The following is a 26,115-nucleotide window of genomic DNA, read 5'->3' as shown; positions in this document are numbered from 1 at the left end:
GATGCAATACCAAAATTTTAGAATCACCAAAAATGCAAAAAAAAAACAATGTCATATATACCAAAGATTATTTTCAATGACCAATTTTTTTTGACCCAACTCTTATTAGAAGTGCAAATTGAACACTAATTTGAAATATGTGGCTTAGATTATGGAATGGCATATTATATATTATTGATTACGTAAAGAATATGTACTGTAATTTATAATATATTATCTATCTTGTTTTAAAATTATTATTATCACATTATAAACAACTAATTATAATTATCTTTTAGATAATTTGATATTATAATATTTTATACAAACCATGATAACATGTAGAAGTTAAATTCAATCTCTTACAAATTTGGTAGTTAATTAGGATATAATAATCTTTCATTAGTTTATGTTTATTTATACATTATATTAAAAATTAAAAGGTATGCTAAGATAAACATGAAGTAATACCTCAATCTCAAATAGCATCAATTACATGAATTTCACTTTTTTGTTTTAGCTCAAAACTTAATGACTTCAAATTCTTAAAAGTTGTATAAAAATAAAATGTATCATACTTATGAGGTCTCTTGATACACAAATTAAATTATTTTAAAATTATAATTTTTGAATTAATTTATTCCACTTAAAAAATAAGATAAAATAATAGAATAAAATATAAATTCACGATTAAATTTATATCATAATTAGTTTATGATATCTCATCTTATTTCGTATCAAAGCGGGGAAGGTTTTGGAATTGGGTAGAAGTTTTGGATGTATTTACGGTTGGTTCCAAAATGAAATAAACTATTTAAAACAAGTTGGCTTAGGTGAGCATTTTTAACTTTTGCATCATCCTCTTATATAATTTTTGTTTTTTGCTCAATATTTAAAGTCAATATTAGAGTTTCTATTAAATTTGAATTGTGTATTGTAGAGTTTATTTGAAAGTAACTTTCTCAATAAGGTTTTCTTTATATTCAAAACTCAAATTTAAAATTTTTAAGTAATTGTTAACAATCTCATCATAGAACCGTAAACAAGTTTGTCTCTTATAAAAACTTTGGTTCTAACTATAATCCTCCAAAAAAAAAAAAAAACCTTGTTCTATTCTTTTCTTTTTGCTCCATTTACTATCCTTTAATTTTGTTTCTCAAAAGGGTGAAGATGGGTTCTATCTTTTTTTGCTTTCATCCATTAATACAAACTACAAAGCTTGATTTCTCAAAGACCCATGTTTTCTTTAGCTCCTCTTTGAGTTCAACTCCAAAGAACCAATCTTTCTTGAAATACACATCAAGAACTCAGCTTGTCTGTTCTTCTACTTCTAAAGATGGCTCTGAATCATCTGGAGATGATAATCCAAGGTTGGGTTTGATTCTCCATTATTTTGAATTTAGTATTTTGGTGCTGATTTGCTCTTGGTAATTTCTAGTTTGTTGAGTTAAGTAAAGTTGAATTTTTTGGTTTCCTAAGCTTTAGAAATTGGAAATTTTGTCTGTTGGATTTTAAGGTAGAATAATCCTCATTTGACAGTTTAATATTACCATGTATATGGATGAAATATTGATATATGTTGACAAAGTTTGTAACTTTAGAACAACCTTTCTACCTATGAGGTAGGGGTAAGGTCTGGGTACAATCTATGCTCCCTAGACCACCACTTTGTGGGATTACATTGGGTATGTTGTTGTTGAGTTTGGTAAAGGGGAATTTTTTGGTCTCTAAGCTTTAGAAATTGGAAATTTTGTCTGTTGGATTTTTAGGTAGAATAATCCTCATTTGACAGTTTAATATTACCATGTATATGCATGACATATTGATATTGGAACTGTAGTTATGTTGATAAAGTTTGTAACTTTAGCATCTGATTAACATCCTTTTTGGTTCTTATTGGAGATTTAGTTTCTTTTTACCTTTTCTGAAAGTTGGAGCTAGAATTTCAACTTTACGTGTTCTTTTTGTTTTCACACACTCTTGTTTAGGTTCTATCTCCTGACAATTTTGTCCAATTGTCTGGAGATAATAATCCAAAGGTTTTGGTTTCCAAAATTTTTGTTGACTCTCCAATTTTTTCCCTTTATTTGAGTTTGGTATTTTTGGTGGTGATTTTCCCTTAACGAGTACACTTGGTGTGAGATATTGGGTAATTTTTAGCTTGTTGAGTTTGGTGAAGGAAAATTCTTTGGGTTATCAAATTTCTTGTTGATTCTCCAATTTTTTCCCCTTTATTTTAATTTGGTATTTTGGTGTTGCTATTAGTTGTCATGTTTCTCCCCACTACCTTTTTTTCCTTTTGTTACTGCTTTGATTGCTTGAGTCGAGGGTCTTTCAGAAACAACCTCTCTACCCCTTTATTTGAGTTTGGTATTTTTGGTGGTGATTTTCCCTTAACGAGTACACTTGGTGTGAGATATTGGGTAATTTTTAGCTTGTTGAGTTTGGTGAAGGAAAATTCTTTGGGTTATCAAATTTCTTGTTGATTCTCCAATTTTTTCCCCTTTATTTTAATTTGGTATTTTGGTGTTGCTATTAGTTGTCATGTTTCTCCCCACTACCTTTTTTTCCTTTTGTTACTGCTTTGATTGCTTGAGTCGAGGGTCTTTCAGAAACAACCTCTCTACCTTGGAGAGGTAGTCGTAAGGACTGCGTACCAGCGTACACTCTACCTTCCCGGGCCTCTCAGACCCCACTTTGTGAGATTTCACTAGGTATGTTGTTGGTGGTGGTATTTGATGCTGATTGTTGCTTGATGATTATGCTTGGTGTGAGATAGTGGGTAATATTTAGTTTGTTGAGTTTTGTAAAGATGAATTCTTTGGTCTTCTCTCTTGGAGGCTTTGGCTTTAGAAATTTGAAATTTGTGTTGTTCGATTAATGTAGAATAATCCTTGTTTAAAAAGTTTGATTTGTTCATGTGTATGGCTGAAGATTTGATATTGGAACTGTATATATGTTAAAAAAAGTTTCTAACTTTTATGTATTTTGAAGATCTTTTAGGGGCTGTCTGCTTTTAATTGTGCTATTATGTACCTTCATTAATAAAATTTTACCTTATCGAAAAAGAAGTTTGTAACTTTAGTATCTTTTACTTTTTCATGGTTCTGCTTGAAGATCTGATGGTTATAGGTGAGCGAAAAAGATCAATATGAAGTATTTTGCTACATATGTTTTTAGAGAATGATGTTTTTGGACTCATAACTCGGGTGTATGTGAATTCCGTAAAGCATAGTCGTCTCAAGTTGGGGTAAAGGAGGAGGGTTGAAGACCAGGAAAGATTAGTTTCTAACTATGATGATGAATTCTCGAAATAGTGAAGACTAATTTGGATGTTGGACCTGAATAGAGCGGAATGTATATATATGACTCATGTAGTTTTTCGACTCATAATCTATAGGCTTGCACTTTTGAAGTTAACTAATGTTGGTCCATGTTTGTTATAGTAATTTCTGCATCATTGAAGGACCGGAGACCGTTCAAGATTTTGGTCAGATGCAGTTTCAAGAAATCCAAGATAACATAAGGAGCAGGCGCAATAAAATCTTCCTCCTCATGGAAGAAGTGAGTTTTCTCAAGTTCAATTGTACTAGAATAAAGCTGGAAGGAATAACTTATAATTTCCTAAAGGTTGTACCGTCAAATAGCTTCTTAAATTTTGGATGAATTTTCAGGTACGTAGACTAAGAATACAACAAAGGTTAAAGAATTCTAACACTAGAGGTGAGACTGGTGAAGATGAAAATGAGATGCCAGATATCCCATCAACTATACCGTTTCTTCCTAACATGGTAATTTGCCGACTCCTCTAGTAAACAACTGAAGTATACTACGGATTCAATTAGTTTTGGAGGTTATATACATCCTGTTAAAAATATTTGTCTGTTTCGGTATAGTTATCCATAGATGTTATGGTTTGTCAAAGTACACTACTTGACAATTACAAAGGCGGATCGAGGATTCAAAGAGTATGAGTTCTTACACCGACCTCAAGTTAATGTACAATAATAACTGCGTTCACAGTCAAATGTTTGTTATGATTAGCAGCCTTTCTTACTTTGGAAGGAGACGTATTTTTTTAGCGAGCTTAGCATTGAGAACAAATAGATGTAAAGCTTGACAAGCTTTGTCACCGCTGCAACACTTTTGAGTTGAGATATCTGGAAGCTTGTCTAACTGACTTATATATATATATATATATATATATATATATGAAACCGACATATTCGGTTTTGTTTGTCAATCGGCATTTTGTGACACTTATCCTTTAGCTTGTTACTTCAAGTTTACTCCTTTAGCGGTAACTCAGTGCATTTTTTGTTTGTATCAGACTCCAAAGACACTGAAGCAGCTTTATCTAACAAGCTTTTCATTTATAGCTGGGATTATGGTCTTTGGTGGATTACTTGCCCCGATAGTAAGCTCATTAACTCAATTCTTTCCTTGCACTTTTCCTTATCCTTGTTCTGGTTCTGAATTATGCATAACGGAACTATGACATTATTTATTTACTTATTCTTGAGTTATGAAGCCTTTGGACTACTGAAACTCTTTGACATTGCAGCTTGAGCTGAAATTAGGTTTAGGAGGCACCTCATACGAAGATTTCATACGGAACATGCATTTGCCTATGCAATTTAGGTACGTAGACTGAAACCTAAACTACATTTCAGGTATAGAAAAGGTTGCTGAATTGTTCCTTAGAAACATCATTGAATTTTACAAAGTTGTTTACTGCATTGATCTTTACCTTCCAAGAAAAGGAGCATCACTAAATGATAACAAAAGACCACTTATGTTGTTGTGACTTTGGGAATCAACTTCTTTTTCTCTTCTTCTCAGCCAGGTCGACCCCATAGTGGCGTCCTTTTCAGGTGGGGCAGTGGGAGTCATCTCAGCCCTCATGCTAATAGAAGCTAACAATGCAGTCCAACAAGAGAAGAAGATGTGCAAATATTGCCATGGAAGTGGTATGTCCATATGAAACTTGTTACATATCATCTCATAATGTCTACGCTATTGAACTCTTGGCTAATAGTCGGTATCTTTTTTTATTATTTGAGTTCATGGTACTAGATTAATCTTCAAACGTGACCATAATCTCATTTCATTGTCATTTGGTAGGGTACTTGGCATGTGCACGCTGTTCAGCAAGCGGTAAATGCCTTTCTACTGAACCGATTTCAGTGAATGGTTCTTATCAATCATTGCGTGTACCATCTCTTAGAAGATGTGCAAATTGTTCCGGGACAGGAAAGGTATGAAATATGATCATCTCCTTACTTCATGCAGCTGATAGTCATCTTAGCTTACAAATCTGAAAGTACTAACTATTCGGTTACATCATAAACTTTCCCGTCATATCATCCAGTTTATATATACTACCAAAAAAAAATGTGACTGGAAGAATCGGTCACATATTCAAGCATCGCCAAATTTTGTGACCGAAGAATAAGACCTTCATATTCATCCACATCAATGAATTCCGTCATAATACAGGACCAAAACAAGGCCTTTCCTTTTCTCACTAGTTGGAATAACAACCTCAACAACCTTCATTAAATCTCTTCTGTTATATCACAAACTTGATGCTTCATATCATCCAGCTTACTCTCCAAGATAAAACAATAATGTGTCTGAAGAATCTGCCACAATACATCACATATTCGAGCATCACAAAATTTTGTGATCAAAGAATAAAACAGTCATATTCATCCACGTTAATGAATTCTGTCAAAATGCAGGACCAAAACGAGGCCTTTCCTTGCTAGTTGGTATTAAAACCTCAATATTGATTAATACTTAATCAATCGAACACTACTAACACTACTTGAAAACGGCTCTTCTGTTCCAAAACGAACTGTTCCAAATGTTCCTGGAAACAACAATCTTCATAGAACCCCTTCTTCATATCCTTGCTATCTACGAAACGAGTTCCTCTTTCATGCACTAGAGAAGTTGACACAACTGATAATGTGCTCATGCATCTCTCATCGCGTATTTCGAGTTTTCGGCTTGCGTTATCGTACATATATGCTAATGAATTTATTTTTTCCATATTATGATTTTTGTATAGGTAATGTGCCCTACATGTTTGTGCACTGGGATGGTGATGGCAAGTGAACATGACCTTCGTATAGATCCATTTGATTAGAACAAATTCTCATTTTGTAACATTTACATATATATTCAGACAAAAAAACAATTGGTCATTTTCCTTTGTTATAAGCATAGTGACATATAAAATATCCTTATTAAAGGCCCCAGACCTTTGGTTATGAAGATGATAACTTCTCATCCTTTTATGAGTAACTAATAATTCTACGTTTAATCTGATTAAACTCATGCCGATCTTTTTATGAGTAATTGTTGGATTTGAAGAATTATGATATTGAAAACAATATGTTTAGTTGAAACTCGTGAAGAGACTAGGACTCAGGAGTGTCCAATTCATTTAGTGAGGATAACTTTACAATAATTAGTAATAAATTTTGTACAGATTTAAATATATGACAGTTTGGCCGAGTGGTCTAAGGCGCCAGATTTAGGCTCTGGTCCGAAAGGGCGTGGGTTCAAATCCCACAGCTGTCATTATTTTTAGTTTCATTTTAAAAAACTTAAATTCTAATCTTATTTTTCCCCCCCTATACAGCATACTATAACTTTTCTTGTTTAAATGTTTAAACACTAGACTTGCCATAACAAGAGTAAACAAATATGTTAGTGATTTCTTTTCCATCTAAGTTTTGATAGACAAAATAATTCGATATTTATATAGATAAGAAATAGCAAGTACTTTACAAAATTAATTAAGATGTACATAAATTTGTCCGAACGCTATAGTTATTTTAGGAAGAAAAAAAAGCAAGAGGAAGCAAAAGTTGTCTCAAAACAACCACAATCCTTTTATGAACCAGAAACGAGGGAGGATGAGAGGAAAAGAGGATAAAAAATGTCCATCCCCTTTTGTTATATATGTTCAGCAAGGATTTGACAAATTAATGACATATTTCTATATTTGAGAATAATTAACATTACATTTTCAATTTTTCTCAATTTTTATAGTCATACACATATTATGATAGGTTTAACGTTACAAATTTTAAAAAATTTATAACTTCAAAAATAGTAATCTGACATATTTAAAACCCAAAGTCTTTGTTTATTCTTACATTCTATGTTAATTTAAACTACGTCACATAAATTAGAATAGAGAAAGTATATTTAGGAAATCACATAACAAATTTAGTTTCTTTTTAGGTAGTAACAAAACCAAGACAAATATCCACAATAAATCTTACCCGTCCTTGACATTTACAATGACAAAAAGAGAAGTACATTAATGAATTATAATAATAACAATGTACGTAAAGTCACGTGTTATGTACTCATTAATATCATATAAGCATTAAAAAGAGAAGTACATTAATTAATTATAATAATAACAATGTACGTAAAGTCACGTGTTATGTACTCATTAATATCATGTAAGCATTGGATGCGGAAAAGTTTTTATCCGAGTTAAAGAGAGAAAACGACCAAAACCTAATTTGATTTTAACTTGATGGGTCACACATCAAGTTTAATTAAGGATCCATTTGAAATGAGTAATTTCAATTGAAATCCGATGGGAGGAAACCGATGACCAAGAAGTATATTTGTTGAGTTTATTAGCAACAAGAGTAAAAATAATCAAATAGTATAACAGAGGATAAACACATTAAAAAATTAATAAGAGGGGTTGGTAGGAATAAACTTCACCCGAACTAGACCGAATTATTAATATTATCGAGAAAAAACTCACAAAAAATTAAAGCGGGTTCAACATTTATTAGAAATATATTCATTAGTTATACTAATAACAACAACAATAATGTACGTAAAGATACATGTCATTAGCTTTTGGACGTGTTTGCCTAATGCTAATTTTAAGTCATAAAGTTCTTAAAGTCAGTCAAAAATGAAAAGTTAGGATTCCTAACTTTTTTTTTCTAAGCGCTTGAAGTCATTTTCTTTGACCATAAAAATTACTTTTATATCCCTTATATTTTAACTAAATTCCAAACTATCCTTTTTATTCTTTTAACCCTAAAATTCACATCATTTTTCTCATTTAAGCACTTTTATCCGAACACTCAACTGCTTATTTATAAAAATAACTTTCAGCACTTCAAAGTTCTAAAAATACTTCATACATAAAAATTACTTTTTTTAAGCCCATCCAAACGGGCTCTTAGTATGATGCGAGATTTTTTTTAATCCAAATTAGAGAGAGAAAATGATCAAAACTTGATTTGATTTTAATTTGGTGGGTCGCACATCAAATTTAATTAAGGATCCATTTATAAAGGATAATTTGAATTGAAATTTGGTAATTGTGACTGATTAGAGAAAACCATTGAACAAGGGGTATATTTGTCTAGTTGAGTAAAAATAATCAGACAATACAACGGAGGATAAAACTTAACAACAAAATTACAAAACAATGAGAAGGGCAGAAATAAACTTCACCCAAACTAGAGGGGCCACTCATAGTTAAAATAAAAACAATAGGGGCAATTACTGATATTATAAGAAAAAAGCTCATCTCCAAACCCTAATATATATAAACAGCGGCAGCCTTTTGTTTAGCTTCCACTGCAAACTAGGGTTTCTGCAAGTTGCTGAGTATCTCTGAAATTTCTCGTTACCAAACTCAGCCCAAACCATGGTACTGTTGCTGAAATTTCCATTTTATTACTGAAGATTCGAAGTTATTTGCTGTTTATGTTGATTATATTTAACTTGATTCGAAAATTCGCGTTGAATATTTGTATGTTGATGAAATTGTTTGTTTGTAGTCGAGGAGAAAGACCAGGGAGCCAAAGGAAGAGACTGTTACACTTGGACCAGCAACGAGGGAAGGTGAATTGGTGTTCGGTGTTGCACACATTTTTGCATCGTTCAATGATACATTCATTGTGAGTTATAGTTATCGAAATTGGATGTAGAAATGTAGAATAAGCTTTGTGATTTGAATGTTTTGCTGAATGTTAGTTTATTTGTTGAATGCAGCATGTTACTGATTTGTCTGGAAGAGAAACTATGGTTCGCATTACTGGTATGCCTTAGTGTGACATTTTAGTTGATGATTAACTCGTAGCGATATGATTTAGCGGTGTTGCTTTTGAAATGAACGTTGGTTATATATGTATAGATGTAGATGAGTTTTTTTCGGGATCAAGTATCCTCTTGTTATTTTCCCTATTTGCTAGACATATTTATATTTTTTCGGTATAGGTGAATGTTAGTGGTAGAAAATGTAGAGTATATCTAGTGTCAAGGAATTAGAATGAAATGGTTCTACGTGGAGGAAAATGGGTATTGAGGTTTCTTATAGAACCCTATCAAGTATGGAGTTTAGTCTTAGTTGTTGATGTAATATTAATATGGAGACGGTTTTCATCTCAATTTATTGTACATTATGTTTGCAGGTGGAATGAAGGTGAAGGCTGACAGAGATGAGTCTTCTCCATATGCTGCTATGCTTGCAGCTCAGGATGTGTCACAGCGATGCAAGGTAGTGTATTCTTTTTTTGATTAAGTACTGTTTCTTTAATTCTACTTAACTGTTAGTTAAACCCATCAGATATGAAGTTGTCTAGTTCAGGTGGACTTTTGCCTAGATGGTACTGGCTGATTTACAGAGATTGAATATTAGCTTTTATTTGAGAAATAAGGACATATGATTATAGAGACTCACTATACTAATTTCACTGAATATGATTGATGTAATTTTAGTTATTGTGGATATTGCATTCCATGTCGGTGCAGGGATTGATGTTCCTTTTCCTGCATTAACCAGTAAAATAGGTGCCAAATTAGATAGCTCTTTTATAAGTGCAGAGTGTTTTCTTGGTAGACAAAAATTTAGCAGTTTAAAACCTGAAGACCTTTTGGAGCTTCTGATGTCTCCCTTATAGGTGAAGACATTACTAATGCCCTTTTTCTGCAGACAACATTTCAAATATCTTATAATGTACATGATGAGCCTTCGCAATGTCTCTCACTTGGATGAAGTTGGTCTGAAAGATTGTTTTTGGGTCCACCTTGTGCCTGATGCATCTAAATTTTGCTTAATGATATCAAATTTGTGTATGTAATTGATAGGAATAAATATTGTCCCATCAAACATTATTGTTGCCCTGTAGATTTTGTCAGTGGTTTGAATCTATCACGCTTTGTTGTAGAATATTCCATTCTGAAGTGATGTGATGTGCACCATTCAATTTTCCGACACTTCTACCACTAATAATTATGTAATGGTTGGCGATGCTTGAACTATGGAAAATATGTGTACTTCAGATTCTATTTAAGCTTTAAGGCTTTTGAATGGTGGTCAGTAGTATTGTAAATGGGTTCCATGCTATGCCATTTATTTGGAGTCCAAATATAGCAACACTAAGTTAATTTAAGACTGAAGATCTCGGATCCTTCCATCTTTATCCATTTGGTCTATTGTCCCTACTCACTCTTTCTTGTCATCTCTTGCCAATCTTTTAAAATGTTATTCATTAATTTTTTATTTACAGGAACTTGGAATTAATGCTCTTCACATTAAGCTTCGGGCTACAGGAGGTAATAAGACCAAGACTCCTGGTCCTGGTGCTCAGTCTGCTCTTAGGGCTTTGGCTCGTTCTGGCATGAAAATTGGACGTATAGGTACAATATTTGTTATAATGTTTTATTATTTTACTCTGATAATTGTCTGCTGTATAAATATCGTATTATGATGTACTATGCTACATATATTTTGTTGCATCATTTTTATGTCATCACTTGCAAGTAATTCTTACTATAAATTTTGCAGAGGATGTTACTCCAATTCCCACCGATAGTACCCGCAGAAAGGGTGGTAGAAGGGGAAGGAGGCTGTGAAGACTGTTTCTTTTCTGCAGCATGCTGCAAGTTGGAGAATATTGTTGTCGAGGATGCACCTTTCAGTATCTATTTACATTTGATTTCTGAACACTTTGTAGTTGAGCACTTTTGGTTTCGAACCACCACCATTTTGAGTTGGCCAGCTTTTCTGAGATAGTGAAGTTCTCTTGAATTTGGTTTATGTAGGCTGATTGTTGGATAAATTTATACTCTTTTGGTTATCTTACAAAATCTGTTGGTTATGATAAAGCTTTATTTCATCAAGTGCTTCGAGCCCAAATAACTGCTCTCAACATTAAAATGCTCATGATTCTTCTAAAAGCAACTGTAATCGTATTAGTGATATCATGTATATAACTTAATCACTAATTGAAAGATTACTTTGGTTTATGGAATAAATTATGGTTCTACTTAACAGTTTGAAGTACATAAATAACCTTTTTTAGGACACTGTTTAAAGAATAGTTGAAATTTATATGTTCTTAAAAATTATCCGCCTCAGAATCAATTTCAGACGTGATAGAGCTGGGGTTTAATAGGCTTTGATAGAGCTCAACTTCAAACTCGTAGAATTAACTTAAAAATCCAAGGGTTATCAAATACTTTAAAGGGGAATTTTCACATATAGCTACTCAAAAATATCTTAATTATGATTTATAGCTATAGTTTGCTAATTACAAATTGTAGCTAGAGTTATAGCAACGTTTGTATATGTTTGTATAATTCACTATACAATTTGTAGTGTTTGTATATTTTGCTATACAATTCGATCCGCACGCAGAGTTTGTATAAATTGCGTGAATTATACAAAAACTCAACTGTATAATCGCGTGAATTATACAAAACTCAAACTGTAATTACAGTTAGATGTTTGCCGCAAACCATAATTAATTCAAACTATAGCTATGTTAGCTAATTAACTATTATATATTTGATTATCCGTGTAATTTTTCCTACTTTATTAAATCAATCATGGAATAAAGCTAACTTTATATTTTATCTTGTGATTATCTTTATCCAATGTACCAAACGACCCCTAAATAGTTTGGTTTTTCCAAGAAATGAATCTTTAATTTGGGCCTATACATATCTATCCGGCCCAACGAACTTCATTCTCCAGTAGTTAGGCCTTAGAAATACACAATTTTGAGGCCCATTAGTTCTCTGCTAAAACCCTAATTCCTTAGTCTATAAATCTCTATTTTCCATTTCAACAAACTTTTGGGGATCAGCCACCCCATTGTAGCCCAATCAAAATGAGCTTTCTTCTCTATTGCTGCTGCATTTTTCTGAATGAATTTCTTATTGTCATTATGTTTTCTTCCCTTTCAATTTCATTTTTCAGTAATCATAGTTTTAATGGGTTTATAACTATAGCCTCTTATGCAATTTTAGTTTGCTACAGTGGAAGTTATAAATTACCCTATAATTATTTTCCATTCTCAACTTAGTCAGCTGAGTTTTTCCTGTAACAGTTGATTATCATGACTGGTAAATTAAAAAAACGAAACTTTGATATGAATTGTGGTTAATTTGCTTTTTATGTTGGTTGGATTGTCTAAAATGCAATTGGGTATGTATAGATTTCTCTAAAAGATTTGATTTTTTTAGTATGCGAAATAGATATGTTGCTTGTATTGTCCAAAATGTAATTGGGTGTCTATTGATTAGAGGTACTTAGCATTGTACTTTAGGAATATATGTTAATGATGTATGTATTAATTTGATTTATTTTGCGCAGCCCTTAAGATCGCCTTCCATTATGCTCCATGGAAGCGTTTTGAGTCATAGCTGCGCTATAGTAACTGTATATATACAGTCTTCTGTATGTACAATTGTACGTACAAAGGGTTTGTTATATACTGGAGATTTTCTTTAGGGTTTTCCTTTAGTGAGTCTCCTTTTGCCTTACTTAATTGTATGAGTCATATCCCTTTTTTTGGTTCAGTGTTTCTCATTTGGGATTATAGAACCAAAGATACTTTGAATGACTCTAGTTGAGGTGGGGTGTACATTATAGTGTAATTTTTTTATTTTAGTAAACTTACTTCTTTGTTATGGCAAGAATGATATAAACAAAATTAGATGTGTGAGAGGTGAATTCCTCTATGAGCTCAATCATTGAGGCATATTGATGATATTTTGACTTGCCTTTGTGTAGTACTTTTCATTTTGATTGAGGAATTCTAGTTTGATAGGTGTGAAGATTAATAAGGGAAGGTGAACTTTTGATGTTTGTGGTCTTAACTAATATCATTTGTGTGTTTGGAAATGTTTGTTGCTATCATTAAAATTGAATGTTTTAGAAGAATTGGTTTGGAATTAAGAAATGTACCATCTTTTGGCATTGTAGAAACAAATACTCTTTGAATAGCTCTTGTTGAGGTGATGTGTACATTATATTACAAGCAAGTGTTTTGTATTAAGTACTTTGTTTGTTATGGCAAGAATGATTGGAAACAATTAGATGTGCGAGGGGTGAATTCCTCTGTGAGCTCAAACATCGAGGCATATTGATATTCTGACTTGCTTTTATGAATTACTTTCCAGTTTAACTTGGGACTTTTAGTTTGATTAGTTGTGAAGATTAATAAAGTAATGTAAAGTTTGAAGATTGTGGTCTCAAATTAGCTTAAATCATTTGTGTGTTTTTAAATGTTGGTCACAAGGTTAAAATGGAATGTGCTAGTTGAATTGTTCTGGAATTAAGAAATGTACCATCTTTTGGCATTGCAGAACCAAATACACTTTGAATAGCTCTTGTTTAGCTGATGTGTACATTATATTACAAGCAAGTGTTTTGTATCAAGTACTTTGTTTGTTATGGCAAGAATGATTGGAAACAATTAGATGTGCGAGGGGTGAATTCCTCTATGAGCTCAATCATCGAGGCATATTGATATTCTGACTTGCCTTAGTTAAGTACTTATTATTTCATTTAGGAAAGAAAGAAGTCCTTTGACTTTGTTCTCAGATATGAAGTTAAATTGTTTTGAAATGATAAAGGTGTCATCTTATGTGATTATTGTGCCTATTTTTGGGGTCATGCTTCTATCTTTATAGCATGAGATTATAGTGCCAAATAGAATCTGAATGGCTTTTGCTGATGTGGTGTGTACATTATCTTTCTATTTCTATTATTTAATTTATTGTTTGTTATGGCAAGAATGATGAAAAACAATTAGATGTGCGAGTGGTGGATTCCTCTATGAGCTCAATCATCGAGGCATATTGATATTCTGACTGCCTTTTTGTAGTACTTTTGATTTCCTTTAAGAATAAATGAAAGTATTTTTAAAAATGTGGTCTTAATTATGGATTCTTGTGGTTGTGAAAATTTGTCACAAAGGTTAAAATGAAATGTTCATGTTAAAATATTTTCAAATATATTAAATTAGTTGTTCTTTTGACATTTTTAGCATATAGGAATGATGAATATCTATTGTGTGAAGGGAGAACTCCCTGTTGAATATTTACACTAACCGCTTATTGATATTCTGACCTTTCACTTTGACCCTTGAGTATTCAGAATTTGTATTTGTTTTTACCTTAACCTTCTCTTTGTGAAGGGATTGTGGTGGTGTTGGTTCTCTACTTTTGTATTGTTCATTTATACTATTGTAACTCAATTGCTATATGGCAAGAATGATGAGTCTATTAGATGTGCCAGGGGTGTATTCCCAATGAGCTAAAACTTCTGAGGCTTATTGATATTCTGACTTGCCAACTCAATCTAAGAACCTTTGTTTCCCCATCATCTTGCTTCCTTCATAGTTCAACTTCTGTGTATCTCTTTGTTGTGAGAAGCTATTGAAAGTGTATTGCTAGCTTGGTTAAGTCTTCTTGTTTTTTTGTTCACAAAGTTAGTTTCTTATGTTGCTGGACTCATAAAAATATATGTAGGTTGCGTGTTGGATGTTTGGAGGGTTCGATACACAGCTGAGGCAACATGTTTAGTCTGTCTGAGCAACATACATTAGAAGTTGGTATCAGATTTTTGTGTCCATTCTTCACAAAGTTTCTTTTTTTTTGTTCGATTCTTTGTGATATTTATTTCTTGCTTTTCAATGGTAAGGAGGAGGAAAATACAATATGCAAGAGTCAGCAAATGATTCTGTGAGCTCCAATATTTATGCTAATGTATTCTGACTTACCTACTTCTTCCAAGTTTTTGTTTCCCTTTTTTTTTCTTTCCATTTTTGGATTAATTTGTTTTCTAGAACTCAAATTGGGGATGCTGTTCAAATTCACAAAACTTAAATCATTCATTTTTAACCATGTTTTGTAGGTGTTTGCCCATTGTTCTTCTTCTAATGTTTCGTGAAACATTTCGAGTACTCTACAGTTCAAGTCCTGGTCACCTAAGCAGGTGGACCTGAATACCAAGTATGACTCGTAACAATTTATCGTTAGAATGATTCTTTCACGACCACGATGATTCAATGGTGTTAAGAGATTTGACTGCTGGTATATACTATGGAGAGAATTTGGATGATATCTTGGATAATTTATTTTTAGTAAATACGACAACTAAAATGGATTGAAGCATTGTATGCTTATTTTATCACCATGAACTTCATTGTGGGGTTGTCTTATACTTTCAAAGGTGTTGATAGTATTTAGGTCATTATTAATCGATTGATCAAATCAGCACACTTTTTCTTTGTTCATACTTCCTCTGGTGCTAAGAGATTTACATTACCTTCTCACCTTTTATTACGAATTGTTTTTATATTGTATTTTGTTGATATTTAAAATTTCTCATTGTATCCAAACAAAAGAAATGTGAATACTTAAGTATTAAAATCATGATTTATTTTGTTATAATGAGTATCCAAGTATAATAAGGAGTAAAAGTTTTCCAAGGAAATTTAAGTTCAATTGAAAAAATGAGGTACTTATATAAATAATGTACACAATGATATCTTTTTGGCTATGAATAATGTATTTAATAGGTAATTAATAGTTATTAATTTAATAATAGGAAATTGAGAGTTTTTGGGAGTGAATAAAGGTATGTTAGTTATAGTCCTAAATTTTTACCTTATTTATTGCATACATTGAAGAATGTACTATTGTATAAATTAAAAAATAAAAAATAATAATACTATAATACAACGAACATATGATATAAACTATAGTCATTTATGGTAAACTAATCAAGTGTACGTGCTTTACACGTGCGTATCACATTAATTAATATTTTTTTATTTGAATTTGTTTATCTATTTTTTAATATGTTTAAAAAAGAATGTCTTTTTTTTATAACTATTTAATTTCAATTTTCCAAATGACGTGTTTAAGATCACGAGATTAAAGAACATTTTAATACATTTGACATATATTTAGTTCAATTACACAAGATTCAAAAGTATTTTTTACTTTCTTAAACTTCATTTGAAGTCAAAATAAGACAAACAAATTAAAATGAAGATAGTAATAAATGTCTATAAAATCTTTCCTTCTTTCGATAGATAAGAGATGTTATAGTCTCAAGAAAATCTACCGATATAACATTTTTTTACCATTTCTTTGATATATATTTATATATATTCTCACATCTCTTTATGTACTTCTTTAGCGAATATAAAAAGCTCTTCTCATTCTCTATAATGTCCAAGTTTCCATAGTAAATATTTACCTCAATTCTACATATCTAACGATATAACAATAAGATAAGTGTGCGATAGAACAAAAGGATAAAGAACAACTATTTTGAAAGCAAAAACATAGTATTATTCTCATAAATTGAAAATAGAGGATAGATATATACATTTTTTTTGACTCAAGGGATATCTAATTTGACAGACAAAAATAGAGTTGAAATATCAAAACAATAAACTCTTATGTCCATCAAAATCTCATATTTCCCCCTTTTCCATCTCCCTTCTCCTAAGTCTTTTTTCAATATTGTATCTTAGCTTTGCTCATACTCCATGCATCCAAAGTCTCAATTGTTATTGGCTCAGTTCCATTATTGAAGGCAAATAAATGTGCCTTGTCATCAATTGCCAATGTTGGATAAACTCTTGATGTTATGCATGTCTTTCCACCAGCACCGAAACTTTCAATAACTGAATTATCAATCTACAAAAAAAAAAACAAAAAAAAAATTAACAAAAGAGTTTCTATAAATAGAATTGAAATGTTTATCTTTTTCGATTTTTCATTCAGAATTCAATATTCAATTTGGAATCTGAAATATCTAATTAAGGATAAAAGAAAAGTTACCAAGCTTCTGAGTGACAATTTCTTGTCCGTCAAATCAACATCCACATATCCAGCAAATGAAACTTTGTACATTGTTTCATTGTACTTAAGAGTTGACCTATAAAACAAAAGGTTTGTCAATTTCTCAAGTGATCTAAAAAGGTGTTAATAAAGAGAAAAATACACTACTAATATATGAAAATCAATCGAAAACATTACCAACATGCCAAATTTTATATGTACCTTTTAGCATCAGAGCACAAGAGAACTTTATAATTTTGTTGTGCTTTGAAAACTCGGAAAAAAACAGGTGTGTTTTCTTCTAAGTTTTCAGTAGCCAATGTAGCAAGACCAAATGGCCCAAGCCCTCCTTGAACATCTGCACCCTTGAGGGAGCAAACATCTTGTGCGTAAAGATCAGCCCAACTAGGATCAAATGGCTCTGCCTTATCCAAACTTGAGAAAGAGAATGTCACTTCTACATCAGCCTGTCATTTTTTGTAAAGTTTAAATCCTTAATTCGTATCTAGGCATTAAACGATAATAATAACAATAACAATAATAATAAGTCTATACCTGTGCGGGTGTGATTCCTGTAACTTCAACCTTTTCTCCATTGTTCAACTTCTTGTTGCTCAATTGGACCTTTTGGGTTCTTAGGGAGTCCAATTCTTCAACAGGCCATTGAACCAATTGTTTACCACTTGGGTCGAGCCATACTTTACGTGGGATCAACTGAATTCCAGCCCATCCTTTCGCGTTATCATCCTCAGGGAATATATCTGATTCATTAGCCCATCCCCAAATAACCCTTCGGTTCTTGCTTGGGTCATAGAATGACTTTGATGCATAGAAATTTCCATAGTCTAATCTCAATCCCTTCCAAGTATCGACCGAACCAACATCTGGAATGTACCTATCCTTTTTAGTATCATACTTACCAATAGTATAGTACTCGAATCGAGTAAGATCCATACTATTTTTAAGCACATACTTATGCTCTTCACCATATTGATCTAGCCCATTAGTTCCTTGCAATGAAACAGGGAAAAAATCAGGACATTCCCAATTTCCAGTACCATTAGTTGAGTGAAGTGGGTGTTTAGCCTTAACCCATTTCATGAAATCTTTGCTTCTGTACATTATGGCTAATCCCCTCTTTTTTCTCAAACTTCCCATCACAATTCTCCAATGTCCATCTTTGCCCATCCAAGCTGTTGTTGGGTCACGGAATTGGGTCTTGTTGATGCTAACATCAGGTACGATTAATGGGTTATTGTCGGGCTTGATCCATTCACGGAGATACGGATCAGATAAATTGGCTGGAACGGCGTAATTTTGGACTTGAGTTTTGTTGGCATCTACTATTCCAGTGTACAAGATAATGGGCTTGTTACCAGGTAGAATAGTTGCTGATCCAGACCATGTACCAAATTGGTCAAATGGCTTGGATGGGTAAATTGCGGGCTCTAAATCGATCCAATTGATCAAGTCCTTTGAGACTGAATGAGCCCAAACAATGTTGCCCCATACAGACCCGTTTGGATTGTATTGGTAGAATAGATGATAGACTCCATTGTAATACATTGGTGCTGTTTAAAATATGAAAAACAATAACATAATTAGCAAAATTATTTTATGGCATTATGTAATAAAAATAAAACAAGTTAAAAATAATAATATTTGACTCACCATTGGGATCTATTGAAGGCATCGAGGGAGTCCATAAAAAAAAGGACAAGAAATGATTAGTAAGATAATTGATAGGTTAAAAAAATATGAGAAACGACAAAAAGAAGAAAATCGTATTAATACATGTCATGCATCTATAGAAATATTAACATAGTAAACATGATTAATAACACATCAATCTAGAAAAAAGAAAGTTATTCGAAATTTCGAATGATAAATACTTGTTACATTTAGACAACTTAACACAACGAATGATAGGATTATTAGTGAGAATCTACACTAGCCGCAACATGGCTGACAAAATTCAAAAAAATTGACACATACATAAGCAATAGAACCATCGATGGAAGGTAATATAGACAACTTAACACTATGAATAATGGATTATTAGCGACAAATCTAGACTAAACATAGTACGTTGTATCACATGCATCTACAACTTAACATAACATATGATGGATTATTAGTATCAAATCTAGACTAAACATAATACATTCTATAGAATTCAAAAAAAAATTGACACATATATAAAGAATAGAATATCTAGATATAAACAGCGTAACACAACATATGGTGGATTACTAGTATCAAATCTAGACTAAACATAACACGTTCCATAAAATTCAGAATAAAATTGAAACATATATAAAGAACATAACACGCAAAAAAACGTGTATACATACCATTGATCCAATGTTTTTCTGGTCTAAAATGGTAACCAGGTTTATGAACAGTTTGAACATTTACGGCACTTTTAGATTGCAAATGAATAAAAACTTTGTGGGAAGCAAACACAACATTATTGGATAATAAAACTACAAAAAAACAAACTAAGATAATTGGCAAAGCCCAACGAGATGAATACTCCATAGTTATATTTTTTTAATCTTCAATAATTGGGCTTTGACAGATAGTAAATATTTAATTTAAATAATTTTTGATAGGGAGAAAGAAACTTGGGGAATGAAGAAAAAACTGAAAATATGCAGAGTATTTATAGTGAAAAAAAAGGGTAGAGTTTGTTTTTGATTGAAAGATGGAGAGTTGATTTAGGATTATTTTTTTAAAAAAAAATTAATTAAATGGATAGGATATTTTTTTTTATTGGTTTGGATAATATTTATCGAAAGTTTTTGCGATTAATTTGGATACTTTGTTGGTTATTGTTTCCTTCCATGAGAACAGGTCTTTTGCCATTTAATTTTCTATTTCCTTTCTTTAATATTGTTAAAAAAAAAAGAATTCAAAAAATAATGCAAAGCTTGGGGATTTTCCAATTTACATAAATACAATAAAGGGGTAAATTTGTTCAAATATATATACGATATCTTTAGGGGAAAAAATCTCCAAAGAATAATAAGTAACAATATGGTGCTTCTCTAAAAACTAAAAATCAATTATCAAGTATTTTTGGATAGATTCCAACAGACAGGCTACTCTATTTAGGCCATCTATTGTATTTAAGTTATTCATTTGTGATTTTTTTTTTTGAGGCTGATCACGCCATTTCCTTCTTTGCTTTTATAGTTTGTCATTAATTAAGTAATATATATTCTTATCTGTAATATTATCATAAAGTATATTATAAATTATAGAATTATTATAACTTATTTAGTTCTTTCTTCTTCTCATATTTTACATGCTTGTTAATAGGGATTTGGTGCCTCAATAGGATTAGTAAGGTAAAATTTAGCCTTCCGCTTACTTGTACTCTTCTCTTTAAACTTCTTCTTAATTATTTTAATAAAATAAGTCACATAACAACTTGCCTAATATTACCAAATATTAGTTCTACATAAGACCACACATTTGATTTTGTAACCAACAAAAAGGAAAGCTAACAAATTTCTTAGTATATATATGGTAAAAGATAAGTCCATATATATACTCTTTGCCTTCTAAATTCACCAGAACAAATGAGAGACAATTATGGAGGATTCTTGTGGACATCATCTACTATTAAATTTGATACAACTTTTGTCTTTTTGGACATATTGAGGACACATATAATTGTAGACATAATTCATTTCTTGAAAATGTTTATTGCATCTTAGGTGTATCCATGCTCCAAGCATTCAAAGTCTCAATTGTGATCGTCTCTGTACCATTGTTGAAGACAAATAAATGTGCATTATCATGGATTGCTAATGTTGGATAGACCCTTGATGTTATGCATGTTTTTCCACCAGCACCAAAACTCTCCACTACTGAGTTATCAATCTAAAACATATTGATGGTAAAAAAGAGTTAGTAAAAAGAATTCAAGAGGAGATAGAGAGAGTTGAACATATTTATAGCATGTTGACAAAGCTGGTGGAAAGTCAAAAAATTCTTAATTTAAAGAGTTAAAAGGTGTTTGTCTAAAGTTTATAGGAAACTACAAGTGATTTTTGTTGTAAAATTATTGAAAATCACGCAAATCTCGTAGCTTGAGGCATGTCTATGGCACTGTCCTTAAGGATATTTCACAGTTAAGATGTTGTATCCCCAAGAATTCAACAAGCTCTTCTAGTATTAAAACTAGGAGCCAGAATCTAACAAAGAGTTTAGATTGATAGAAAACCCAGCAACTTAAACAATAGGAAGGAACATATTTCTTTTCTATATTTTCTATGAAAATATCATGTGAATATATATAGGAAAAAAGGATTCACCTCACAAGAATGATTGATTGCTCCAACGGTTAAAGCAAGGAAATTAATAATGGGAATAAAGGAGAGTAATTGCTAATCATGAAGAATAATGACCATATTAATAGTTACCGTTAGCAATTTGGAAAAGGAAAAATGGTCAAACAATGCCATTTAAGGAAGGGATATCAATGGCCAATAATTCTCATAAAGGCTGAATAAATTAGCTTAATTAAAATATAATTCTTATTCTTTTTGAGATACTAATTAAAATTATTTTTCCAACAATTTTAAGTAGTTTACAAAAAGTAGCTTCTCCCCATAAGCATTATTTGAAAGCTTGACCAAATATAAATTGATGCTCTAATATTAATAAAAGTATTTTTCAATTGATTAGTCAAATACAAATCGTTACTTTTCAAAAAAAAAAAATTCTTTGAAAAATTCTTTTTAAAATACCCGTATCTTAAAAGTTTGATCAAACAAATTATAAATTAAAAAAAAATGATGAAAGCAAACTTACCAAACATCTAAGAGATAACTTCTTGTCTACTAAATCAACATCTACATATCCAGCAAATGATGGCTTGTACATTGCTTCATTATGTCTCATGGTAGATCTGCCCATTAACAAAGAAAGTAAATAAGGTTAGAGTTTTTCAATGACACTAATGGATGATTGATAAGTAGATATCTGTATATGATATCAAAGTCAGATCATCATAATTCTTGATTTACTCAATATTGTCCTCCTATATTATATTATTCATGCTCAATAGGTCTAAACATGCTATATGTAAACTTTGATCATTATAAATAATTGGATTGAAAAAACAAACCTTCTAGCATCTGAGCACATGAGAATCTTATAATATTTTTGAGCCTTAAACACTCGGAAGAAAACAGGTGTGTATTCTTCCAAGTTTTTAGAAGCTAATGTCGCAAGCCCAAATGGTCCAAGCCCACCTTGGATAGTTGAATCCTTTATGGCACAAACATCTTGGGCATAAAGGTCGGCCCATTTAGGATCAAATTGCTCAGCCTTGTTTAAATTTGAAAAAGCGAATGACACTTCAATATCAGCCTGCAAATCTATAATTATCACCAATATATAACAAGTCTATAATTATTTACAGACTAATCATACGCAAATTATAAACTAGTAATCATTATATATTGATTATACATTGCATACTAATTATAATTTTAAATTAAAGTATAAAAATTGGGATTGTTTTAGTTGGAATATTCAAAGTACTTTAGTTTAACCATAAAAAGTTAAAACCTGTGATGATGAGATTCCTCTAACTTCAAACTTTTCTCCCTTGCTCAACTTCTTGTTGTTCAATTGGACCTTTTGCTTTCTTAAGATTTCTAATTCTTCAATAGGCCATTGAACCAATTGTTTACCACTTGGATCGAGCCATATTTTGCGTGGAATAGCTTGAATTCCAGCCCATCCTTTCTTGATTTCATCATCAGGTAAAACATCTGATTCATTAGTCCAACCCCACACGATTCTTCGATTCTTGCTAGGGTCGTAAAAAGATTTAGATGCGTAGAAATTCCCATAGTCAAGCCTCAATCCCTTCCAACCATCAATAGAATTGTTATTCGGAATGTACCTGTCTTTTTTGGTGTCATACATGCCAATTGTGTAGTACTCAAACCTAGTTACATCAAGGCTATTTTTAAGGACATATTTAACATTTTTGCCGCGATACGATGCATCTAAACCATTAGTATTTTTCAATGATACAGGAAAAAAATCAGGACATTCCCAATTTCCAGTATGAGGTGATGAGTGAAGTGGGTGTTGAGCCTTGACCCATTTCATGAAGTCTCTACTTCTGTACAATAATGCCAACCCCCTGTGTTTTCTTAAACTTCCTATCACAATTCTCCAAAGCCCATCTTCACCCATCCAAGCTGTTGTTGGATCACGAAATTTGGTTTTGTTGATGCTATTGTCAGGAACAATCAAGGGGTTATTATTGGGTTTGATCCATTTACGAAGATATGGATCAGACAAGTTGGCCGGGATAGCATAGTTTTGAACTTGGGTGTCATGGGAATCTACTACTCCGGTGTATAAGATAACAGGCTTTCTATTAGGTAGAATAGTTGCTGATCCAGACCAAGCACCATATTTGTCAAATGTTTTGGATGGATAAATTGCAGGCTCTAAATGAATCCAATTTATCAAGTCTTTTGAAACTGAATGCGCCCAAACAATGTTGCCCCATACTGATCCTTTTGGATTGTATTGATAGAAAAGATGATACACTCCATTGTAATACATTGGTGCTGTTGAAAGAAAAACATGAAACTCAATAATATATAAAAATATATATAGTATTTAAGAAAACAGAATAAAAAGAAGAATATATAACTTACCATTAGGGTCTATTGTATATTTGAAAGGCATCCATGGAGTGAGACCATATAAGAACAAAAGAATTTTAAAAAAGAAATGATTAGTGAAGACAGTTGAATGCATTCCATAATTAATTAATAACTGAGAAATAATCCAATACTAGCAAACAAATAATAATCAAATACTAGCAATTAACAAATGAAAGGTGAGAACACAGATATGTAGGAAATACAAAAATAACTAATTAGTCTTCTCTGCAAATTAATGAATCATTTTAATTTTTGCGGTGTAGTTTGATTTAATATGTAATTTAAAAAAATAAAGAAAAAGAAGTGTTTGAAATTGTGGTCAGAAACATGTTATGACATTTATTGTTACTATAAAAACATATATATCATTATGTAGAATGATACATGTAATTTTATAATAATAATAATAATAATTTAGGAGAAAAAGTATATGGGAGAAGAAAATGCCATGGGGAATAAAAAGGGTGCCTCCAACAAATTGATTTTCACCTTAATTAATTCTATGGACAAAATCTTAGGTCAAAAGAGCTTTTTCATATATTTCATGTTTCTTTTTCTCTTTTGCATATTTTTATCCAAAATATTATCCTTGTAGTTGTCTTGCCATAATAATTAATCTAATTTTAGGAATTAAAGTAGAATATTTTACTATGACTTCAAATTAATTGGATTTTAAAACGAATACGGAATACTGAATAAAACAAAACTAACCTATTGTAACAAAAATGATCAGTAAAACAAAAATTATTTTTCAAAATATAACAAAAGAAACAGCAACATTTGAACTTCTCATTAAAACTATTAAAATACTCGTTTTTTCTCAAGTTTTTTCTCCTCTATGATGAATTAATTATCTTAATAAAATTGCACCATCAATTAAATTTATCTGTACTCATATTTACACCAAATCAATAAATACATGACACATATTTGTACACAAGACTTTTGACAATATATATATGTTTACATGCAAATTCGTATATTCAAACTCACACTTAAGTCAGAATTGTTACAGTAAACCAAAACTGTTCGCCTGAAATTTTACGTATGCTACAAAAGTAAAGATGAACATACCATTGATCCAATGCTTAGGAGGTTGAAAATGAAAACCAGTTCTATGAACATTCTTGACACTAACAGCACTTGAAGATTGCAAGTCCAAAAAAACCTTATGAGAAGCAAACACCCCATAAATGTTTGATAAAATTATAGAAAAGCAAAATAAATAAATTTCCAAAGCCCAAAGAGAATAGCTTTTCATAAATAAGAATTTCATTTTTTTTTTGTGTGTGTGTGATTTGGAGAAAGATACTTAAAAATAATGAAGAAGAAAAGAAAGAATGTTGGATTATTTATAGAGAAAACCAACTATGATGAGTGGATAGAAATTAAAAAACGGTTGATTTATATATTTTCTTTAATTAAAATGGATGTAAATATATATATATATATATATATTTTAGATAAACTTCAATTGTATAGCCGTTTTTTTCGAGCCTTCTCTTTCTTCCCAGAGCTTAGTCATTAGCATTTAGCGGAATTAAAATTTTCATTAAATGATTAAAATATATATATATATATATATATATATATATATATAAATTAAATTGATAAAATTCAATATTTATTATATATACATAAAATATAATTTTAATTTTATGTATATCGTGTAATTTTTTATCGAATCTAGAAAATGAAACCTAACGTGTGTGTGTAATTTTATGTACTCGTTATAAAACATTAAAATAAAAATACAAGTTAGGCAATGTGAAAGATCGAGAAAATGAAACCTAATACCAACCTACACCTAACTATAAAAATTTGCCTAATGTTACCAATTATAGTAGCAACTATATAATTATATAAGCACGGATTTTGCAGGATTCAGTAACTTTAGAATAAATGTGAGTATATTTGTAATAAAAATAATTTATCAAATTCAGTAAACTATTTTTTTTTTGAAATTCAGAATTCATAAATTTAAAATCACGATTCCGTCTTTGAGAAGAATTTTTGGTTATACACCACATATTAAGTTTTTTACCACTTTCTAAAAACTCACCTTTTTATAGGTGACTCCAAAATCGAATTCACAATCTTAAAATTAGAGTCTGGAGATGAAGAGTGTTTATCATTGCATAACAAAAACAAAATGTTTTGTTTTGTTCACAAAGTATATAACATATAATTGAAAAGACCATATATTCTATTCCCCTCCAAATTCACCAAATAAATGAGACAATTGTTGAGGATGTTTGTGAGTGGATGGAACATATGA

General features: G+C 31.2%; 4 protein-coding genes, 1 long non-coding RNA gene and 6 other non-coding genes across 13 annotated transcripts; 9 read left to right on the top strand and 2 right to left on the bottom strand.

The window, feature by feature from the left end:
* Nucleotides 1-1,039: 1,039 nt before the first annotated feature.
* On the top strand, nt 1,040-6,261 carry LOC129882170 (protein ORANGE-LIKE, chloroplastic). The gene is made up of 8 exons (XM_055956347.1): nt 1,040-1,349; nt 3,426-3,543; nt 3,654-3,770; nt 4,310-4,396; nt 4,544-4,620; nt 4,822-4,949; nt 5,104-5,237; nt 6,056-6,261. The coding sequence occupies exons 1-8, from the start codon at nt 1,150-1,152 to the stop codon at nt 6,131-6,133; spliced, it is 939 nt and encodes a 312-aa protein (XP_055812322.1). The 5' UTR covers nt 1,040-1,149; the 3' UTR covers nt 6,134-6,261.
* Nucleotides 6,262-6,490: 229 nt separating this feature from the next.
* TRNAL-UAG (transfer RNA leucine (anticodon UAG)) lies at nt 6,491-6,570 on the top strand. Its single transcript has one exon. It is a non-coding gene; the product is annotated as a tRNA-Leu (tRNA).
* A 2,009-nt stretch (nt 6,571-8,579) lies between these two features.
* LOC129882169 (40S ribosomal protein S14-2-like) lies at nt 8,580-11,163 on the top strand. Its single transcript, XM_055956346.1, has 6 exons — nt 8,580-8,689; nt 8,820-8,939; nt 9,034-9,079; nt 9,453-9,538; nt 10,551-10,680; nt 10,829-11,163. Exons 1-6 carry the CDS (start codon nt 8,687-8,689, stop codon nt 10,894-10,896), a joined length of 453 nt encoding a protein of 150 aa, XP_055812321.1. The 5' UTR covers nt 8,580-8,686; the 3' UTR covers nt 10,897-11,163.
* A 968-nt stretch (nt 11,164-12,131) lies between these two features.
* LOC129882168 (uncharacterized) lies at nt 12,132-15,683 on the top strand. 2 transcript variants are annotated; one of them, XR_008765717.1, is made up of 2 exons: nt 12,132-12,390; nt 14,803-15,683. It is a non-coding gene; the product is annotated as an uncharacterized LOC129882168 (long non-coding RNA). The 2 variants fall into 2 exon arrangements; XR_008765718.1 differs by having other exon boundaries at nt 12,132-12,472.
* On the top strand, nt 12,955-13,055 carry LOC129883793 (small nucleolar RNA Z266). Its single transcript, XR_008765942.1, has one exon. It is a non-coding gene; the product is annotated as a small nucleolar RNA Z266 (small nucleolar RNA).
* Nucleotides 13,338-13,434, top strand: LOC129883791 (small nucleolar RNA Z266). Its single transcript, XR_008765940.1, has one exon. It is a non-coding gene; the product is annotated as a small nucleolar RNA Z266 (small nucleolar RNA).
* On the top strand, nt 13,721-13,817 carry LOC129883790 (small nucleolar RNA Z266). Its single transcript, XR_008765939.1, has one exon. It is a non-coding gene; the product is annotated as a small nucleolar RNA Z266 (small nucleolar RNA).
* On the top strand, nt 14,056-14,151 carry LOC129883792 (small nucleolar RNA Z266). The gene has a single exon (XR_008765941.1). It is a non-coding gene; the product is annotated as a small nucleolar RNA Z266 (small nucleolar RNA).
* On the top strand, nt 14,534-14,628 carry LOC129883789 (small nucleolar RNA Z266). The gene has a single exon (XR_008765938.1). It is a non-coding gene; the product is annotated as a small nucleolar RNA Z266 (small nucleolar RNA).
* A 933-nt stretch (nt 15,684-16,616) lies between the features above and the next one.
* On the bottom strand, nt 16,617-19,745 carry LOC129882167 (beta-fructofuranosidase, insoluble isoenzyme 1-like). Its single transcript, XM_055956344.1, has 6 exons — nt 19,485-19,745; nt 18,802-18,810; nt 17,686-18,701; nt 17,353-17,597; nt 17,131-17,227; nt 16,617-16,986 (listed from the first exon to the last, which is right to left on the bottom strand). The coding sequence occupies exons 1-6, from the start codon at nt 19,669-19,671 to the stop codon at nt 16,804-16,806; spliced, it is 1,737 nt and encodes a 578-aa protein (XP_055812319.1). The 5' UTR covers nt 19,672-19,745; the 3' UTR covers nt 16,617-16,803.
* Nucleotides 19,746-20,550: 805 nt separating this feature from the next.
* On the bottom strand, nt 20,551-25,125 carry LOC129881442 (beta-fructofuranosidase, insoluble isoenzyme 1-like). 2 transcript variants are annotated; one of them, XM_055955649.1, is made up of 5 exons: nt 24,912-25,125; nt 22,717-23,738; nt 22,271-22,515; nt 21,955-22,051; nt 20,551-21,021 (listed from the first exon to the last, which is right to left on the bottom strand). In XM_055955649.1, the coding sequence occupies exons 1-5, from the start codon at nt 25,111-25,113 to the stop codon at nt 20,842-20,844; spliced, it is 1,746 nt and encodes a 581-aa protein (XP_055811624.1). In that variant the 5' UTR covers nt 25,114-25,125; the 3' UTR covers nt 20,551-20,841. The 2 variants fall into 2 exon arrangements, with proteins under 2 accessions (XP_055811624.1, XP_055811623.1); XM_055955648.1 differs by lacking the exon at nt 24,912-25,125 and adding an exon at nt 23,829-24,017.
* Nucleotides 25,126-26,115: the final 990 nt, after the last annotated feature.

This window comes from Solanum dulcamara, chromosome 3, assembly GCF_947179165.1.
Source record: "Solanum dulcamara chromosome 3, daSolDulc1.2, whole genome shotgun sequence".
In the NCBI taxonomy this organism is placed as follows: Eukaryota; Viridiplantae; Streptophyta; class Magnoliopsida; order Solanales; family Solanaceae; genus Solanum; species Solanum dulcamara.
Note: the sequence above shows the minus strand (reverse complement) of the source record. Positions and strands in the feature narration are given on the sequence as shown.

Coding starts and splice junctions, on each gene's coding strand:
- LOC129881442 (XM_055955649.1), bottom strand. CDS start 25,113: ATGAAATTCTTATTTATGAAAAGCTATTCTCTTTGGGCTTTGGAAATT. Junction 22,516..22,716: donor GAGGAATCTCATCATCACAG/GTTTTAACTTTT, acceptor ATAGATTTGCAG/GCTGATATTGAAGTGTCATT. Junction 22,052..22,270: donor ATGTGCTCAGATGCTAGAAG/GTTTGTTTTTTC, acceptor GTTAATGGGCAG/ATCTACCATGAGACATAATG.
- LOC129882169 (XM_055956346.1), top strand. Junction 9,080..9,452: donor AACTATGGTTCGCATTACTG/GTATGCCTTAGT, acceptor TTATGTTTGCAG/GTGGAATGAAGGTGAAGGCT. Junction 9,539..10,550: donor ATGTGTCACAGCGATGCAAG/GTAGTGTATTCT, acceptor TTTTATTTACAG/GAACTTGGAATTAATGCTCT.
- LOC129882167 (XM_055956344.1), bottom strand. CDS start 19,671: ATGGAGTATTCATCTCGTTGGGCTTTGCCAATTATCTTAGTTTGTTTT. Junction 17,598..17,685: donor CAGGAATCACACCCGCACAG/GTATAGACTTAT, acceptor AAAAAATGACAG/GCTGATGTAGAAGTGACATT. Junction 17,228..17,352: donor TTGTGCTCTGATGCTAAAAG/GTACATATAAAA, acceptor TTTGTTTTATAG/GTCAACTCTTAAGTACAATG.
- LOC129882170 (XM_055956347.1), top strand. CDS start 1,150: ATGGGTTCTATCTTTTTTTGCTTTCATCCATTAATACAAACTACAAAG. Junction 3,544..3,653: donor TCTTCCTCCTCATGGAAGAA/GTGAGTTTTCTC, acceptor ATGAATTTTCAG/GTACGTAGACTAAGAATACA. Junction 3,771..4,309: donor TACCGTTTCTTCCTAACATG/GTAATTTGCCGA, acceptor TGTTTGTATCAG/ACTCCAAAGACACTGAAGCA.